This window comes from Lolium perenne, chromosome 2 (genome assembly GCF_019359855.2).
Source record: "Lolium perenne isolate Kyuss_39 chromosome 2, Kyuss_2.0, whole genome shotgun sequence".
Classification (NCBI taxonomy): Eukaryota; Viridiplantae; Streptophyta; class Magnoliopsida; order Poales; family Poaceae; genus Lolium; species Lolium perenne.
The window spans coordinates 44,364,950-44,385,589 of NC_067245.2; the positions used below are offsets into that span (position 1 = coordinate 44,364,950).

The 20,640-nt window shown below is 43.9% G+C and overlaps 2 protein-coding genes across 3 annotated transcripts; both read left to right on the forward strand.

Annotated features, from left to right (window-relative positions):
* Nucleotides 1-611: 611 nt before the first annotated feature.
* Nucleotides 612-14,494, forward strand: LOC127331970 (protein ALWAYS EARLY 3). 2 transcript variants are annotated; one of them, XM_051358201.2, is made up of 20 exons: nt 612-902; nt 1,591-1,713; nt 1,789-1,884; nt 2,800-2,862; nt 3,292-3,369; nt 3,898-4,087; nt 6,881-7,149; nt 7,238-7,610; nt 8,374-8,457; nt 9,274-9,578; nt 9,680-9,727; nt 10,203-10,514; nt 10,610-10,788; nt 10,855-11,137; nt 11,868-12,026; nt 12,194-12,362; nt 12,667-12,803; nt 12,897-13,121; nt 13,745-14,035; nt 14,120-14,494. In XM_051358201.2, exons 2-20 carry the CDS (start codon nt 1,609-1,611, stop codon nt 14,291-14,293), a joined length of 3,540 nt encoding a protein of 1,179 aa, XP_051214161.1. In that variant the 5' UTR covers nt 612-902; nt 1,591-1,608; the 3' UTR covers nt 14,294-14,494. The 2 variants fall into 2 exon arrangements, with proteins under 2 accessions (XP_051214161.1, XP_051214162.1); XM_051358202.2 differs by having other exon boundaries at nt 6,893-7,149.
* A 4,595-nt stretch (nt 14,495-19,089) lies between these two features.
* LOC127329901 (dirigent protein 5-like) lies at nt 19,090-19,949 on the forward strand. Its single transcript, XM_051356311.2, has one exon. The coding sequence runs from the start codon at nt 19,153-19,155 to the stop codon at nt 19,753-19,755; it is 603 nt and encodes a 200-aa protein (XP_051212271.1). The 5' UTR covers nt 19,090-19,152; the 3' UTR covers nt 19,756-19,949.
* Nucleotides 19,950-20,640: the final 691 nt, after the last annotated feature.

Genomic DNA, 20,640 nt, shown 5'->3' on the forward strand with positions numbered 1-20,640 from the left:
CAGATTCAAAAATTTGCTTAGATTTCAAATTTGCCCAGATTTGAAATTTTCTTAGATTTAAAAATTACCCAGATTCGAAATTTGCTCAGATTTAAAATTTGCTAAGATTAAAAATTTGCTTACTTTAAAATTTGTTCGAATTTGAAATTTGATTAACTTTAAATTTTGTTAAAAAAAGAAAAAAGGAAAAAAGAAAAAATCAAAAAATCGAAGAAAAACCGAAAGAAAACCGAAACCCAAGAAAAACCAAAAAAAGTAGACAAAAACCGAAAAACCGAGGCCTACAGGCTCCCTGTATGTTAACGGGCCGCGGCCCAAAGTCTCCCGCGGGTGAAACCACGCGGGCGATGGTTTGTAACCATTACCCGCGGGTGATGAATAAGGAACTGCCCTTTTTTCTTCACCTAATGTTGCTGATTGCAAGGTGAGTCGCCAGATTTTATAGGCCCCATTGTGCAGCAATGGAGAATTGCATGTCAACCAGGCCCAGTAGCTAGCTGGGCTTAGGCCCCTTGGTTTGTGGGGCGCCCTCAGGGCCGGGCCTGAACGGGGCTCCCTCCCTCGGAATGCTGCAGAGCATCTTCTCAACCCCGTGGATTCTTCTTCGTCTTCTTCTTCCTGCACATCTCCAAGTTCGAATCCCGCACCCATTTCTCCCTTTCCAAAATCCCCACCGCACTCCGCCGATTCCTCGACGCCGCCGCTCCTCTGCGCCACCCCGATCGAGCTCCGTCCCCGATCCCCCTTGCGCCGCCCACCCAACCCTAGCTCCGTCCTCACTTCCTCACCACCGCCCCGCCCCAATCAGGTCCGCAGAGGGGCCCTATCCGCCGCGGACTCGTCCAGGCGCGGGCGCCCTCCCGCGCCGAGGTCGCCGGCCACGCTCGCGCCACTCACCCCCGGTATTGTCCCTATCCTCTGCCTCTGCCCGCGCGCGCGCTCTCTCATTGCACTTTATCATCGTTTGCCGCTCTATTCCCCGATTCCCGCGCGCGTGAGGTTAGGCTAGCTAAAGTTCCCCAGGATGGGATTAGGGCGCGCGGCCGGGAATTAAATCGCACAAACATCAGAGGGTGTAGTGTAGGCTGATGGTACAAGCAAAAGAGGAAAGAGATGAAGCACACGCATTAAAGCAGAAAGTTCTTCCTTCCGTTCACGGATTAATTAGCTAGCGCCAGCAATGTAACATACTGTACTACGTTGCTGGGTGCTATTTACTCGCCTTGTAGTATTATTAAATTATGCACCATCCCTCCTCCATCTATATTCCATGTTCGTCATGTGAACTCACTCCGTGCTGATTTTTTTTGCACAAGGTTCAAACAGCCTATCTTAACTGAACACCACACTTAGCAGCACTTAGCAGCGCCCCATTTTTTTTTATCATTGAGTTTGCAAGAGATTGCTTCTCGTAATGGCACATAGCTTCCTTATATGTAGTTACATTAGATCATGAAGGTTGTGTATGTAACACATGTTTTATCGTGGAAAGTCTTCCTGCTTAGATTTTCTTTTTCAGCACCCCCTTTCGATTTTCACCCAAGAGGCTACTGAAGCAAACCACCTAATCTCCAGTGAACTGTATTTCAGGTTGTTCTGTGACTCTCAATGTCTTCGACAAGAAAAGTGAGGAATGTAAACAAGCGCTATGCCAAAATTAATGAAGATTGGAACGATAAGGATGCCGCAGTTGTACATAAAAATAAAGTGCGAGTAAGTACCTGCACTCTACCGTGGTTTATACAATCACGTAGTTGTGTCATTGATCACAGAAGCATTTATTTGCAGAAGAAAAAGTTATCTGACCTTGGTTCTCAGTGGACCAAAGATGAGCTGGAGCACTTCTATGGAGCTTATAGAAAATATGGGAAAGATTGGAAGAAGGTTTGATCTCTGCCTTCTTATTGTGGTGTGGGATTAATTTTATTAAACAGTTAGGAATTTGTTCTTTAGGTAACCACATACTACACCAACATGATTACCCGAGGGATTTATTTTATCAAGCAGCAGTATTATCACTTGAAAATAACAAACATGTTGTAACCCACCTCTTAGGAGGATTGTAAATCAAACTCTACCTTTTCAGTGAAATGAAAAGCAAAGGTCCTTTGCGTTTCCTCCAGAGTATTATCACTTATCAGACCAAGCTGGCTGTTGGCTTGTTGTGGTCTTTTGTAGCTCACTGCTCGTACTACATGCTTGTTATTTTCAAGTTGTTAAATATATGTGGCTTATATACAGGGAAAAGGAAAACAATCTTGGTAATCCATCATATCATGCTGTTATATCAATGTACACATTATCTGTGAAGCTAATGCACTATAATAAACATATATTGTTGTTCAAGCAGAGTCGTAGCATTCTTCCATGTACCGAGAGACAAGATCAAGCTTGGTGTACAAATATGGAGTAGTTGCATATTTTCCTAGATCCTTTTGCATTCCTTAAGGAAGTGTGACCATGCGAGTTTCAAATAGTAGCAGCAGTGTGCTACCACCGTTGCATTCCCCTGTGACTGTAAAAGGTGGGTTTGTCACCTAAACGGGCCGGACTCAACTCAGTTCACACCAAACCTATCTTCGTTGGCTTCGGGCTTCCTTAGTCAAAACTCAAAATCCCACTCCATTCAGCCAATTTTTGGGTTAACTACGTCTCTGGTCCTCAGAGGCCACCTAGCCTGACAAACTTACTGCTCTCACTTCCTCCGATCCTGCTGGTGGGTGGGAGCAGGTTTAATAAGGATGCTATCTAGTTTGAAGACCTGAATTTATATTACTGATTGTTCATCTCAACTTGCAGGTGGCTGCTGCCGTCCATGATAGAACATCTGATATGGTGGAGGCTCTTTACAACATGAATAGGGTAAATCCCAGCCCTCCTTTGTGTTCGGTGGCGGTTCTGGACTGTCTGCACTTGGTTACCTACCACACACCAGCTTGTTTTAACTTTCAATCCTGACTAGCAAAAATGTGTGGCATTAGTTTATTGTTGTGATGCTGTTTCTTGTAGTTTAATGGGCTAATTTTAGCAAAGCAATACTTGAGTTTTTCATAGCATAAGATCCCAGGGCTGGCCACCATATCAGTCAATAATGATTGTGATATATACTGAGATCTTGGATTCCATCCATTTGGTTCCAGCCTTATCTCCTGCTATGCCCATATGTATGCATGATAGATTGTTTAAATAGATTGTATAAGTTGCACAATTCATTTTGCATGTATTTGTCTTTCTTTTGCTATTTTTTTATGGTTATGCTGATAAATTGATCAAGCTCTGTTGTATGTCCAGGCATATTTATCTCTTGCAGAGGGAACTGCTACTGCTGCAGGGTTGATAGCGATGATGACTGATCACTATAATATTCTGGTAAAGTTAAACTTGAATGCCTATAATATTCAAGCTTCTGTAGTTCTTTCCACGGATACCTGAAAATGTTGTGAAAGTTTAACAGGGATTCCATAAAGTACTGTATCAAGTATTAGTTGATTCTTGATATTTGTGAAAACTATATCAAGTACAAGAACAAGAACTATTTGTTGCATCTATTAATATAATAGTATGAAATGCTTAGGAGCTGCAACTATTAAGATTGTAATAGTCATTTGTGTTGACTATATTAAGCTAGTAAATGATTTTCAGGCTGACATCTCCATTACCTGTCCATCATTTATAGCAACATTCTTGAGGGATTACTTCAACATCATAAAATGGAATGAATTTCTCCCTTATAAGATTACAACACATGTGTTCTTGTGACGTAGCGGAATGGTGGACCTAGCCCTTATGGTGGCATATGTGCAGCCTTGGGTCACAGTTAGTCTGTTAGCGCTCTATGCCATTTTATTGCGTTTACCAAGAATGTTTGTAACTAAGGACATATGCTCTGAACTGTAGGATGGAAGTAACAGTGATCGCGAGAGTAATGATTCACTGAAAGCTTCTAGGAAGCCACAGAAGCGTGGGCGTGCAAAGCTTCAATCTGCGTCGAAGACATCTGATACACGCTACCCTGATCTATTGCAATCTCAGCCCACTTCATCGAGCTATGGATGCCTTTCTCTGTTGAAGAAGAAACGTTCTGGAGGTAATTTGAACATCAAAGTCTAAATGTATTACTCCCTCCGATCCATATTAGTTGCCACTAATATAGATGTATCTAGACATATTTTAGTTCTAGATACATTCATACTAGTGATAAAGAATATGAATCAGAGGGAGTAGAAGAAATAGAAAACTCAGATATGCTGTGAATAGTAGCATACATGTCCTTTTCTTTTTTTAATCTTTAGTACTCCCTCCGTCCATAAAAGGATGTCGAAGGTTTGTCTAAATTCGGATGAAAGTGTATAGATACATCTGAATTTAGACAAACTTCCGACATCCTTTTATGGACAGAGGTAGTAGATTTTCTAATTTGAGTAATAAAGTTTTATCTAAAAACGAAAACTAGGGGTGTGTGTATTTCGACTCAATCCAAGGGTCAGTCTTCCTGCTCCGAGACAGTGAACACTTTGACTTTGGTCCAGAGGTTTGGATCAGAAAAAAGACACGAGGGGAAATCGGTGCATTGGAATATAGGGACGGACCTATTTTAGTCGGCTACACCCTGTCTGCAGAGCAGCAAGCGAGGAGGGGTAAATATTAACTATTTTTTTTTTGATACAAATAGCAAGCAATCAGGAGATAATACAAAATCAGGAACCTATTCCTTCAGGCGAAAACTTCATTTTCTCCCCTTCCTTTCAATCCATCTTTTTCAATTGCAAAATCAAAATCCAGAAATAATCAAGAGAGACAAACTGTGGTCTGCTTCCTTTGCACGGCTTAGAGCATCTCTAGCAGAGCCCGTAAACACGTGAACTGAAAAATGCGAGTTCAGTTCACCGAACTCGTGTTTACGGGCCGGAAAACCGTTGTCACAGATTAGAAACCGTAAAAGTGGAACTGAAAAACGGAATTCGAAATGTCACGGGTAAATTAGGCGATGATCATAGTTCGAGATGAATTTGATGCTCCGATTGAGCATCAAAACTTACATAGTTCGACAAACTAAAGCTAAAGTACTTGTACACCGGCGAGCGCTACTTAGATAAGCAAAATGTGGCCTAAAATAGTGGCATATGCGCGCGGCAATGCCGGTGGTGGCGCAGCGTGTCGGCGGCAGACGGCGTCGACGTTGTCGTGGAGGAGCTTCACGCGTCGTCGGCGTCAAGCTCGACTATTTTGAGCTTCACGCGGCGGACGCGGGCCTCCCGGCGGGCCGCCTCGTATTCTCGGACCTGGCGGACGGCGTCCGCCTCCTCCCGGCGGAAGCGAGCGCGGGCCTCCGCCTCGCTGACGGCCTTGGTCTGCGCGAGGACGGCCTCCTCCTCGTCGCTGCCGTGGACGTAGTCGCCGGCGGAGATGGTGGGCGACCGCGCGGGGACGAGGTCCTCGTCGTCGCTGCTGTCCGCGACGGGGAGCCACGGTTCGTGGCTTGACTGGCCGGATGAGGAGCCCTCGCCGGCGTTGCCGTACTTGGCGAGCTTCCCTGGGGGCGTGAGCCCCCAGTTCGTCCACCGGCGGGCGCTGCGCTTGCGCGTGCCCTCCGACCGGTTCCATTTGCGCCACTCCGCCTTGGTGCGGAACACGGGCGGACGCGGCGGCGAGTCGCCGTCGCCCAATCCGGCGCCACGGCCTTGGGAGCCGCCATGGGACGCCATCGCGCCGACACGGAGGGTGGATCGGTGCCTGCGCTCTGCTGGATTGCTCGCCGGAAAAGGGGCTTGGCGGCGGCGGAGGGAGTGGAACGCCGGAGGGGAGTAGGGTTTGCAAACCGAACTCCCCTCCGCGAACCCTTTTAATACGGGGCGGCCGCTCGATTTCTCGGGGGCCTGAGCTCGTTATACGGGCCAGGCCGCGAGTTCGGGCTCCGTTCTGGCCCAGTTTCGGCCCGAACCCCTATTCTCGCCGGAATTTTACGGTTTCGGCCGCGAGTTCGGGCTCTGCTAGAGATGCTCTTAGTGACGATAGAGGAGCGGAGGGCTCCGTCCTCCGGGAATGCCCTCACCGGGGGCAGATCTCGCGGCCGCAAGTGAGAATAGAGAGCTGAGTGGAACACTGGTAGGCAGGCTGTGCTTTAGAGAAGATACAGAAGGGCGGGGCTGGTAACCAGCCTCCCTGCCTGCTGATAAACTTGCTTGAGTTCTGCAGCACTTGCTCTCGCTCTCCCTCACCCAAAGAAAATGGATCATTACATTAGATACAGTGGATTAAGTGTAGCAGACATTTTGGCCCGAAGGTTTGATCCATGCAATTTCATATGAGATTTGGTTCAGGAGATCAGGTGCGGTTTCTGAACATGAACCGTGCCCACCCCTAATGGCATTTGTAATGCAAGGTGCTTACAAAAAATAAACCCGGTTTTTTCTGAAGCAGAGTGCCTATTTCTAAAGGACAGATGCTTAATTAGGCACCTCTGGTGTAGAAATAGCACACCTCCGTAAGCACCTTGTACATGCCCTAAGGAGAACACAGAACAGGTCATATTTTCATTTACCAAAAGCTTTTAAGGCTAAATTTATTCTCTGTTAGTGTTTTAGTTTTTGTAAACAGTTAACAATCTACAATTCAACTATGAGCACAAAACATTTCACAATCTACAATGAAATTGTGAACTTGTACATATGTGTTACCTTCTTATAATTAAACACGGATACATTTATGTTAAGTTCCCATCGGCATGTGTTATTACTCTCTACTCTCTAACTTAGGACTAACTGCTATTTAATGGTTGAAAATATGACCTCCGAAATTTGCTTCATGGCTGCACAGTATTAAGATGTGGCACTGTGTACTCATAAACAAAATTAGGATTGAGGTCTTGAAACTTGTCTAGACTTGTTTGTAGGGAACAGGCCACGTGCTGTTGGAAAAAGGACCCCGCGAGTGCCTGTTGCAAGCATGTACCACCGAGATGACAAGATAGGTCCAGCAAATAGACAAGCAAAACCAGATGCTACTAATGGTGATGATGAAGGTGCTCATGTAGCAGCTCTAGCTCTAGCAGAGGTCTGTCAAAGAGGAGGCTCACCTCAGGTTTCCCAAACACTTGGAAGATCGAGTGATCATATGTTCCTGTCTCCTATTAAAAGTGCCGACAGAAAAGTAAGAACCCAGGTTCTATTTGCTCTTTATCTCTAGTCCACTCATCTTGCAAGGTAATTGCATGATCATATCTGTATGATGTTTGCAGAATGCGGATTCAGAGATGGGAAACTCAAAGATGCATGGATTTCAAGTAGAAGCTGATTATCCAGAAGGTAGCGTAGGAAGCAGGGAAGCAGAGACTGGTGACCATCCCAAATATGATTCTTATTTTATGAACAATGAAGGCTCTGCATTTGGCAAGTCTAAGCAAAAATTGAAGAGGCCTCAGAGGAGAAGAAAGAAAGCTGCACACAAAACAGATGATCAATTCGAAGATGACAGAGAGGCATGCAGTGGCACTGAAGAAGGGTACAGCGCCAGAAAAGCTAAATATGAATCAGAGGTGGACGCATTAGGAAGTAAAGCTTCATGGCCATCTAATAAATCAAGCAAAAGAAGTCGCCAGCTATTTTTTGGCGGTATGTCTGATCTTATCTTTTATTTTTAGAAAGGTAATGGAATTATTGAAAGATGATCACAATTCACAGCATATTTTCTTCTAGGCTTCTAGCACAGTTGAAACTATCAGTTAGGTGGTTTATTGACTTGAGTCTTATCTTTTATAAAGTTGCACGGTAGTATTTTCTCAACTATTGAATACAATATAGACATATTTATATTATTGAATGATAATAGTAAACCTCTTTGGAGGAGTGTAACACAAACCCTTCTACCTTTTCAATGAAAAGAAACACAAAGGCTTTTTGTGTTTTCTCGATTTTTTTATTGAATGAGAATAGTATTCCAGCAAGAAGGACAATGGGCTAAGCTTCTCATATTTACGTACATCACAGTATTTTCTTGATTCTGTGGTGAAACATAAGTATGTCCTATGCTTTGGTGGTCAACCATCAGTTTTATTTCAGAATATTTGTTGTCTTCATTGGGTTGTTGCATTTGTAAAATAAACTGACAATCTCCCTACCATGGAAAACTCAAACAGAACTATGTAATGATTATTACACTGAAATCGACGTTGCTCTACAAACTTCGTAAGGAGGATCTGTTGTTCTTTGTAAATTGTAATACAGTCTGTTCATCTTTGCTTTGCGCTCACACATTATTTATTTTACTGTGTAATGCTTGCTAAGTTGTAAGGATACTTTGTTGGAATTCTTGCTTTTGTATCTATATAGCACAAACCTTTGGTCCTGATTTGCCTAATTGGACTTTGTTTGGCAGATGAAATCTCAGCTCTCGATGCATTGCATACATTAGCTGATATATCTGTGAATATTCTACAGCCTTCTTCCAATGCTGAATCTGGTTAGTCTTATCCCAGACTATGGTGCTAATTCAGAAGTGGGAATATATTTTTACTATTTAATTTCCGTGCACCTCAATGTATCCTTTATCATGTAATAGTAGTTACTTTTTTAATGATTATGTGATGCGGTGGCAAAACCATGCAATGGACAGCTTGGCAGTACAGTTTAGTACTCTCTCCGTCTATAAATAGATATCCGAAGTTTGTCTAAATCTGGATGTATCTAGACACTAAATAGCGTCTAGATACATCCAAATTTAGAGAAATCTCAGATGTCTATTTATGGACAGAGGTAGTACTTAAGTTCTTGCAATCGCTGTACAATGGAGTCAGAGCTGATTATCCGTGGAGCCAATATGTCGTTCTTATCTTTTGTGGAGTCTAATCTTAAAGGAGTCCTGCAATCTGCATAAATTCCTATACATACAAGGACCATTTATGTACCCCCACAGCTCCAAGCATGCCTGCTTGTCTTATGGAAGAAATGGATACAGCAAATGTTTAGGCAACTCTGTAGCTGTGTAGATACCTTCCACCTTCCACCTGTTTTACCTGCAACACACTTAACTTCATTCACCGGCTTCCATTTGCAACCACAAGAATTGTAGATACTGGGCATACTGTTCAACAAATTGTTTAACCAGGTCCTCAAAGGTAGATTTTTTGCAAGTTTTAGCAGTCCGACCATCATGTGAAAATCTCAGAAAAGTTATGGACAAAAGTGGTTTTGCAGAGTTAGGTTTTGACCAATATGCTAAGTTTGTAATGATTTGTGTTTGATTGTGCTATTGATATTGCCTGTGCTTGTTTTCCAGAATCATCAGCACACATTAAGGATGAAAGCAAAGACAATGAATCTGATGAGAAGCCAAATGAATCTGATGAGAAGCCTAGTGTTCCTGCAGCAGTACCACTTTTTGAGAAAAAAGACAACTCCAGAAAAACGAAGAAGATTAAAAGGCAGTCAGAACTTGTAAACATTGAGATGGTTACTAGGAAAAAAGCTAGACTAACTAAAGATCCACATCATGATGGAAGTACTATTTCTGAAGTAAAGCAGCAAGATTGTAAATGTGGTGTCAAAACGGAGAAAAAGAAAAGAAAGTATTCCACAGGAAAGGTACCTGCAAAACTGTTACCTGTTGAACATGTGACAAGCCACAATATTGTTAGTTCTGTACGTTGCTTATGGTTTGCATATATTTGCTGCTTTATGTTCAGATCTCCAAAGATGCAAAGAATGCACTAAAAGATATTGAGAAGGCAGAGGTACGCACCCCACTTATAGTCTTGCCTTTTCTTTTGTTGCTCCTGATAAACAGTTTAACAAAATAAAGCTCTCTCTGATTCTTAATCTTTAAACCTCCATTTGGATAACATACCTTCTCCCACTTAAGAGGAGAAAATACTTTTTTGTTGCATGACCTCCTTGTTTTTAAGCAACTTTCTCCTTCTCTTATCCATGTGGTATATAGTTTTTTACGTCAATGACATATAGCAAATGGGGAGACTACTAAGACATACGTTGATCAAAGTAACTCTCATTGCTGTTGCCAAAGTATTCCCTTCCAAACATTCTTTTTTGTAAATTTTCCGTGGGTGACCTACTACAGTATGTCACTCCCAAACACTCCTTGTCTTTGTGAATTTAAAACTTGAAATGGCCAAGTTGACATTTTTCTTTCCTCCTGTGTTCTTCTTAAATGGCAAAATATGATTTTGCTTGTATATCTGCCTTTGCTAGGTTTCTGCTGAAGAAGGGAATGTAGTTTCTAATAAGGGTAGGCATACTCATGTTAGTCCAGTTTCAAAACAAAACAAGTCCAAAGCACAGGAAAGTTCTCCAGCACATGCTGATTTTGGAAAAGAAGCCATGGATAATATGGACACAACACAAAATGCAATAACTCAGCAATCTGACTCGCCGTCGAAGGCTAGAAGCCGGCGCAAATTAGGCATTTTAAAAGCACTTACTCCAGAGTGTAAGCCTCCTGAGGGTGCTGATGATTCCTGCGATAATGTTACCTACCCAGTGAATAACGTTCTCGATCTTAAGGTTTGATGTTTTGTCAAGAAACTTTTCTGACCTATTCATCTCATCATTTGCAAGGTATAGAAGTTACAACTTACGTTTTTCCTGACCCCTTGCAGGACAAGCTCTCTCACTGCTTATCGTCACGATTTCTCCGTAGATGGTGCATGTCCGAATGGTTCTATAGTGCAATTGATTACCCATGGTTTGCAAAGAGTGAATTTGTCGAGTACCTGAATCATGTTAAGCTGGGTCATGTGCCAAGGCTGACTCGTGTTGAGTGGGGTGTTATACGGAGGTCTGTCATCTTCAGTTGATTTTTTTGCTTCAGCTTTGTTTGTTTTCTGAGTCTAGTTTTTTGCAGTTCTCTTGGAAAGCCACGTCGATTGTCGAAGCAGTTTTTACATGAGGAGAGAGAGAAGCTTTCTCAGTATCGAGAGTCAGTCAGACAACACTATGCTGAACTCCAGTCTGGTGTTCGAGAAGGTCTACCAACTGATCTTGCTCGACCTTTAGCAGTTGGACAGCGTGTCATAGCCTGTCATCCCAAAACCAGGGAACTTCATGATGGCAGTGTTTTGACTGTTGACCTTGACCGTTGCCGGGTTCAATTTGATCGGTCGGAGCTGGGTGTTGAGTTTGTCATGGTAAACAATATATATCTAAGTTCTATTTTGATTATTTTTGTGGCATGTTTTATTTTATCTCTTATGGTTTAAAACGTTATCGACTGATTTGTTTTGATTTCTTGTATTCCACTCTGCAATGCATGCTTTCACTAAACTGTTTCTCTTCATTTGTCCATGCTGAACTGAAAACTAAGAGTAATACATTTTTTTTTGTTTCTCTTCATTTGTCCATGTGGATGGACCAAAGTGTCGTTTTGTACACTCACATAATCCGCAGAAAACAATTTTGATTTGCGACCGGAAGTTTCTACGGTGTACTATCATTGTAAAATCTAAAACAGTAGACAGTAATCTACTGATATTTTCATATCTTCAACCTAAAAAACATAAAATGTTTATCGATCAAAGGTTAATTAGCTTGACTGAACAAATTCTAGGACAACTCTTGTTTTACTCTGGTGGGAGAGCGGTATACATTTTGTGTTTTGGTCACTATGCTTTAATGTGATTGGCTTTCCTTGCACATCTATACCCATTCTATTCATTTGTTTTATACCCGAGGATGTGGGGTGTTATACTTATGGAAGAATTTTCTATCTGAGTGGCTTAGTGCAAATGTTTCTTCTTTATGTCTGTTCGAATATACTAACTAAACCAATGTAATGATGAAATATTGCCATGTCAAATAGGTTGCTGTTATTCACCCACAAAAAAGTTGTTGAATGTTAAGGACTTCTTTACTTTGCAGGATATTGATTGTATGCCACTACACCCACTGGAAAATTTCCCCGAATCTCTCCGACGGCAAAATATCGTGAATAAATACTACCGCAGCTTCCCAGAAGTAAAATTTGAGGATCGATCTAGAGAGTATGGTGGTGGTGGTGCAGCAAAATTCGTACCAAATGTGAGTTTCACCGGTGCTGATGCAACTTCCTTTGTACTTTTTAGTCACTCAACAAGTATTTTAATGAAGCAAGCTAAGATGACAGCATATGTAGTGGGAGCTTTATAATATATGTACTTGACGTGGAATAACCTAACTGTTGCTCCCTTGTGGAATTTCTGCAACAGGGAGACACATTTGATTCAGTTGCACATGCAAAAAATACTGGAAATGAGTCTACAGTTGCTGCACAACAGGCAATGTATAGTCAGCCATGTACACTTTCACAGCTACAGGAACGAGAAGCAGATATAAGGGCTCTTGCTGACCTATCACGCGCCCTTGATAAAAAGGCAAGTGCAACATGCTTGGTCTTTGTGATTGTGTTTTCTCTAGTGTCTGAAGATGAAAATGGAAACCACCTTTGTTATTAAAAGTTGGAAGTCATAATTGAAAATTGGAATTGGGCGAATCCATACGACCATATGAGTCTGTTTTGGTTTCATGTCAGCCTGTGACTGAAGGACTCTACAATCATCCAAATTCCACTGTGGGGCCAGTATGCAATAATAATTTATTGGATAAACATGCTAGGGGATTTTTTACGCGATCCAAGTGCACAACATTTATGTCTATGAACTATTTAATCTTTTGTAGGAAGCTTTGCTGGTAGAATTGAGGCACATGAATGAAGAGGTGTCTGGAAAGCAGAAGGATGGGGAAACTATTAGAGATTTGGAGCACTTCAGGAAGCAATATGCCATGGTGCTTGTACAGCTAAGAGATTCGAATGATCATGTAATTCCCAGGTCTACATGTCACTTGCAGTAGTCTTTTTTGTGTGTGGATTTCATGCACTAACAAGATTCAACAATATATTTTCATACTCAGGTTGCTTCGGCCTTGCTTTCTCTGCGGCAACGTAACACATTTCATGGGCATCCCACGCAGTCATATCCTATTCCTAAATGCGTGGAAAACAGTGGTGCTTTTAATAGAACACCAGACGCATCTAACCTTTTTGGTTATATTAACCAGGAATCTGGATCCCAAGTCATGGAAATTATTGAGACTTCGAGGTGCAGAGCTAAGGCAATGGTTGATGTTGCTATTCAGGTTAGATAGTCATACATATTTATACTTTATCATGTTATTATGTTAGTCAGTCCAGGGGTCCTTGATATTCATTCCTTTATATACGTTGGATGATCACCATCCGCATCCGTTAGTATAGATCAGTCTCACTTCATGGTAATAGTTAAAAGCATATATGAATGCAGAAAGCGATCCTTTTCAACCAGATCATGAACCCTATATTGCTCTTTGGACTTCACCACTCACGAGATCATATTAATTAAAAATATTTCAAATTCGTAATCTAACAGTAAATATTGAGTTAATAATGAAATGCGTGAAAATTTAAAGTGAATAAGTAGCAAAGAGAACCTACTTTTTTTTATCAACAATCATTTATGTTCAGTTCAGTGCTTGAGGTAACTAAAGATTCATGGTTCGTTGATCATTTCCTGTTCCATTTTTGCAATCTATTTTCTGTAGTCTGCACCCTCACAATTAGGTTTAGTGTTGGATGCATGGAGCATTTAGCTTCTAGATTTTCTTTCGTGTCTGAAGCATTGCCTATTTTATTCTGCCCTTGTACATCTGGTGTTACTGAAGTATACAACTTTGGTTTGTTATTAATTTACGTGTCTGCTGTCTACCTTTTTCTGTGTAATCAGGCAATGTGCAAAGTAAGTGACGGGGAGAATGCTTTTGCGAAAATAGGGGAAGCACTAGACAATCTGAATATCCGTGGCACCGGCTTTGGTTCTAGCATACTAGGCATACGGCGGATACCTCCTGATTCGGGACAGGCAAATTCAGCCTGTCAAGATAACAGCACTTCTGGCCGCTTTGACCCTGCGACAACTAATGTTAACAGTCCAAGATTGCCCAACGGCCGTGATTCTGAAACTCAGTTCCCTTCAGAGTTGATTTCATCCTGTGTAGCTACCATCCTTATGATACAGGTAAACAAACCATAGAGATCTTGCATATTCTTCAGGCGTTATGTGCTGGTGTTCTAATGGGTATTCTTCCTTTGAATGCATCAGAACTGCACGGAGAAGCAGTATCATCCTGCCGAAGTTGCGCATATTCTCGATTCGGCACTCTCGCGCCTACAACCGTGCAGCTCGCAGAATGTCCCGATCTTCAGGGAGATCGAGATGTGCATGGGTATCATCAAGAACCAAATGCTGGCGCTGATACCCACTCCTAGTGGTTAGTGTGCCGTGGCTAACATTCTTTCTTGTGGTATACATATGTAGGGGAAGGAAAATTTGACGATGTATGTGCTTATGCAGTGTGTATTCTTAATGTCACAGCCTGTATAAGGTGTAACTTATTAGTTATTGTTATATATTTCTTGTATTCTATTAGTCATTCCAGTTGACTGATGAAAGCTATACGTGTGTGCTCTCCCTCAATCTGGCCTTGAAACTTGAAACTCTTGCTGATGTGGTGACAGCGTTGGAGTAGGGTTTTGCCAAAGATTAACCTGGAAATAGTCTGTTTTTGTTAGCTGCGACCTTAGACTTGTTTTCCTTCCCGATGTTATATGTTCTCATTGACGAGCGTCTGTCTGCGATCACTACTCACACTTGCCACTCGTGCTTATTTCAGATTGCAGATTTACGATTTTGCATTTCCCTGTTCCCGCGGAAATGGCAGTAAATGCCTCCAGCTGGGAAGATGATATCCGTGTTTCCAGATTCCCAGAGCCATTTCGGACGAACGGTTCACTCCAATGGATCTTGCCCTGTTGCTTGAAACTTCCAACACTCAGGTCGTCGGCAGGCTGAGAGAAAGTGAGGCCCAACAGCGTGGGCCCTAGCGGCAGCCCATCTTTTTTTTGAGAATTAGCCCATCTTTCTTTTGATGCGTATGATGCTACTCCTTCAGAACGGGCCGACGAGCCCATCTTCTGGAGCCGCCCCACTCAATTCCTTTGTAAAAAAAAAAACTTATGAGCAAGGAACTATGTGAACCATGATCATTGTTTGTGGTGGTTGAAGAATAGTGCCATTTATAAGTTAGTATTTTAATATTTATAGACCCATAATTGCACTTAAGATGATGTTCTCGTATTTGCGAGGGTCACCTAGCTAGTTATACTCAATGCACAATACAAAGAAATAAATGAATAGAAATAAAGCTAGCATGGTGGTGCCTTTCTAACGAGACTAGTTTATGACCCCCCTACACATTTATAGGTCAGATGATATCCATGGATATCTATACCCAGGTCTGAAGTTAACATCTTTACCAGTTGAAGATAATAAGTTATATTTTATCGCCATTCATGAAGCAACATTAGTTTGCTATTAGATTTGAAAGATCTTCAAAATAATAATTGCCTATTTTTTTGCGGGGAAAACAATACTTGTCTATTGCGCAATTGGATCAATTAAACTTTACTTTAACTTGAATCACAACATACAAATCATAATAATTATACCACCAATACGGAGATCACACAGCCCAAATGTTAACCTCCATACTGATTACACCACAAAAAGAATTACTTGCTAGCCTGAAGTCCGAACTTTATTATAATCATATTTAAATGATACATACGGTTACTAATACATTATGCTTATGAAAATGGAATAATTAATAACCACCCATCCACAAAGTAAAAAAAAACTTTCTGTAATGGTGACTTTTATTTACATAATATTGTGGTGGCACATATCGAATAATGCGCTATCATCAATTTAAAGGTGATATTTCCTCGCATATGTACTTCTCGTTTCATTCTCATTTCAGGGAGTAGAATATTAGCACCAACTAGGGTACGATTGGTTGTTGGGTACAATTTTGTGTTAGAGTCGAACGTTTAGGGCAAGTCCAATCTGACCATATATCACTACCAATCTGTACTACAATGAGCCGAACCACGGCATCAAGTTGTACAACTACATCTGACCCTGCCAAAAGGTGCCTCTTCCACGGCTGCAGCTCCATCCAAAAAAAAAAAAAAAACGTAACTTTTTGTGTCCCTGGCGATTGCGGATACACCAACTATGAAGAGTACTACATCGACCATGGCAACATCATCGGCTACCTGGACATCGACATCACATCTACATCTACAATGACACATCGGCAACACCCCCAGTTCTTAGCGTTCGCGCGATCACTTGATTCATGAAACTTCCGTTGTGAGTTGTGACTGTGGGAGGGAAGAGAGGAGATATGGAAAGGTCCGGAAAGGAACATAATTTAGAGAAATTTAGATTAAAGAGAAATATTATGAATATTCCTTGCCATATATGTACACTGGTTATCTCGAGATTATAAGGCAAAATCAGTATAGATGACAATATGTTAAAGTTAAACCACATCATTATGGTTTGATTGAGTCAATCAAGACCATCATGTCTCCTCATTTAATCTCTCTATGTAACCGTTGCCTTTGGCTCTATATAAATAAGTAACTCGTGCGAGACAAAGCATCACTTTCACAACACAAAGAAAAATCACATGGTATCTAGGTTTCTCGTAATTTCGCATCCTACCCGAAGAAAACTCACAGTCGTTACCTAGGATATTAAATGAGCCCCCGCAAACCTATGACATCATAGTAATGTACGGCTTGTACCTAAAAAAAAAAACCTAACGGAATAATTCTCGATCGTATGTACAATCTAAATGCTAAGAGCATCTTCAGCGTCCCTCAAAGCATCCTCCAAAGCGATTTAGGGCGCGTCGAACAAAAAAATATTCCCAACCGCGTCCCCCAAAGCCCATTTTTATCCGGCGCGGCCCGATACGGTGTCCGGCGCCCCGAGCCCATTTCCGCCCCACAGGGGACACACCGGGGACGCCGGATGCACCGAAAAGCGAGGCGAAGCGACGTGGGCCCGACCCGCCAGCGGCTCGGAAGCCTAAAACCCCGCCGCCTACCTTTGGTCAAGCAACATTAATGGCGTCCCAGTTTTCCCAGGCGACGCAGGGACGCGTCTCGTCGTGCATGGACGCGTGTCCGTCCGCGCCGGCGTTATTGTGTGCAACTACCCGCTGCCGCCGCTGTACATTAAGAGGCTCTGCGGTTCGTTCCAATCTCTCACCGCTCCCAAACCTTCTCCTCGCCGCCCCTAGATATTCTCCTCGTCGCTCCAAGCAATGTCGTCCTCGTCCTCCCGCAAGATAGCCGCGGCGAACGGCTTCGGCCACGACAGTCTAACCGTGAAGGAGGCGTGGGCGCTGTACCACGCGGGATACCCAGTCCCGCCGGACATGCGCCTGCCAAGTAGCGGTGGTTGGAAGATGGTCGTGAACGGCATTAGCGTCCCACCGCCGCCGACGCCAGGGATAGAGCGTTGGAAGGAAGCCATCAGGACCCGGCGGGCTGAACTCACCGCCCAGGAGCAGGCGGATCTGACCTGGGCGGCGAAGAACAACGATGACTGGTGGGCCACGTACTTCAAGGGCAAGTACGACGTGGAGATGCGCAGCACCACCAGCCTCGTCGGCGGGCCAAACAGCCGGAACAGGGACGGGCGCGCCGCTTTCTGGGGCGTTCTGGGGTGCACCCTCGACAACGCCATCCGCGGCATCCGCGACGGTGCTCCAAGGTTGGAGGCGCCTCCCTCACCGCCACCGTCTCCCACTGCGCAATGGCAGCCGAGGAGGACCACGTACCGTCCTCCTCGAACTCTTCTTCCTCGGGACCGGCCCGATCGACGCCGTCCTCGTCGTACCGCTCGGCGCCCTACACCGTCCCCAATCGCATGAAAGAGAAGCCGGGGACGCCCGTCAATCCGAGGCGCGACGACAGCGGTAGCGGCAGCCGGCGGCAGCAAGAGAGGCGCGTCGGCACTCTCCTCATCCCGAAGCCGGAGGTGAAGGAGGAGTCGGAGGAAGCGTCGCAGGAGGCGCTGCTCGCGGAGTACGAGCGGCAGCAGTGCCTCATCGCCAGCAGCGATGACCCCGAGGACTGCCCAGGGCTGCGAGCGGCGTTCTTGGCGTCGCTCAACGACAAGGAAGCCTGGAGGGCGACGTCGAGACGGCGATCGCCATGTCCATCCGCGACTCCGGCAAGCCGCTCGTGGACCTCACCGACGACGGCGAGGCAGGGCCAAGCGGCCTGGTGAAGGACGAGCCCGACGAGCGCATCAAGCAGGAGGTCGTCACCGACGACATGTACAACTTCCATCAGTACTACGATGCCTCCGGCCGCCGCAAGTACTACTAGATTAGGTTTAGTTTAAATTTAGTCGAATCTATGTAATATATGCCAAATTTGGATGAATTTAATTAAATCTCGCACAAGTTTAAAATTTCCAAAATTTTGTTTGGGGGACGCGACTGGGAAGCGACGTCCCCCAAACGTGGCACGAACAAAACACGTCCACCAAACGCTTGATCCGGCGCGGTTTGGGGTTCGGTGAGATGCTCTAACCCGTTGGCTGAGTAGTCTAAATTTGTCCACTGGCCGCTCCCTCCTATTTTGCTCCGGCTGCCGCCGTGGTTACCATGCATAAACACACAAGAGGTGAGTGTGTGTATGTATGTGTGAGTGTGTACCGTATTTCGCAAATAAAACCATGCACAATTTCATTGTTTGGAAAGAACCAAGACATATGCTCATCTCTTATGTTACTAGCTTTTGTGCTGGAACCAAAAGGTCGGAGATATATATAAGTATATAACTCTGGTGGCGTACCATTGTACCAACCAGAAATGTATTTTTGATCGTTGCTTCCGTTTTACTGAACTAAATAACTATAGTAAATTCATTATATATTCTCTGTTCCAATGCGATCAAAAGAAACAGAATTGGCTGCCCAATAGCAAAAAAGTACGTTGTTTTTATGGGTTTGCCTTTTAGGGTATCCACAGCAACCTGAATCATCAAGCTTAAAAAAGGGAAGGTTAGTCACTTGGAGTGCAAGGGAGGTTAGAATCTAAGCTAAACTGATACCTTAAACATACCCCACAGATCGATACTTCCATGCATTACACCTCTATATATAGCATGCACAGGTCCAGCTATATATCAACAGTCCACAACAACACGAGAGCTGCCCACTTAGCAGTCCTCTCCAATTTTCGCAGCTTGCACTAGCAAGTAGCAACAATGCAAGGCCTCGCAACATCTTCCAGGCTGTCTCCGACCGTCCTGGTCGTGGTATTTCTGCTCGGCATGGCGGGTTCCGCCCACGGCCTGGAGAGGCTCGTCTCCAGCAACTCCAACGAGCCGTGCAAGAAGATGACACTCTACTACCACGACATCCTCTACGACGGCGGCAACAACACGGCCAACGCCACGTCGTCTGGGATCACGAAGCCGACGGCGCTGAGTACGAGCCGCAGTAAGAACACCACCTACTTCGGCATGCTTGCGGTGTTCAACGACCCGATGACGGCGGGGAAGGCGCTGCCCGTGGCTGGGGAGGAGCCGGCGGCGCACGCGGAGGGGTTCTACTTCTACGACAAGCAGGAGGCGCAGAGCGCGTGGTTCGGCTTCTCTATCGTCTTCAACTCAACCGCGCACAAGGGCACGATCAACCTCATGGGCGCCGACCTCATGAGCGAGAAGACGCGGGACATCTCCGTGGTTGGCGGCACCGGCGACTTCTTCATGGCGCGCGGCATCGCCACGCTCAGCACCGACGCCTTGGAGGGCTTGTACTACTTCCGCCTGCGGATGGACATCAAGCTCTACGAGTGCTACGTCTGATGGTACCTTGTGTGTGCCAATACCGAATCCATATGTCAGCTGCTCATGCTTATGCTTTTTCGATTTACATTGGTGTGTTTTTATAGCTGGTTATATGCATTCGCGTATATACGTGCATCTTGTTTGGCATTCGGATAAGCAAGTATGCGTAATTCCACTATCACGTTTATTGTGACTCACTTTGTAAGTGTTGGTTCCTGTTTTTTTATATCTTAACATGTAAAAAGTTTTAAGAAAATTGTTGTATCACTACGGGAAAAAACCGTATTACCGTGCAGCAAATCATTGCCGTGAGCCGCTCCACAGCAAAGACATCTTTGCCGTGCGCAGCAAGTAGTACGCACGGCAAAGATAAAGCGCACGGCAACGATTGAGAGCAGCGCACGACAACAAATACATGTGTAACACCCCAACTTATGCAACCTTGATTAATTGTCCTTAATGCAAAAATTAGGGGGAACAAAAACTTTTTCTATAGACCAATTTAGATGAGTTGCCTTGATTTGTTTGTTGTGATGAATTGCTTTGATCTGCCACTAGATATATTGTCTTGATTTCTTGTTGAGTTCTGTGTTGAGTACCTCAAAGAACAACACCTCTAGTGGTCAGACATACAACTCACCTAATAAAACACATGTGTGACTTAGGTAAAATTGTTTTCCTTTTTACTACATCAAAATCTTCTCCTGATGGCAACATATGTGTGCCATCTTGATATTCCTATTTGTGTTAGTCTAGCTCAAACCATCCTTGAATCCAAAATTTGGGATCATCTACCCTCATCACATCCTTCTCTTATACCCACTCATCATAGGTTGATTCTGAAGCGAAGTCAACAATCTGTTTTGGCAAGCTTATAAGTTCCAGACTTTGGCAGTTAATATC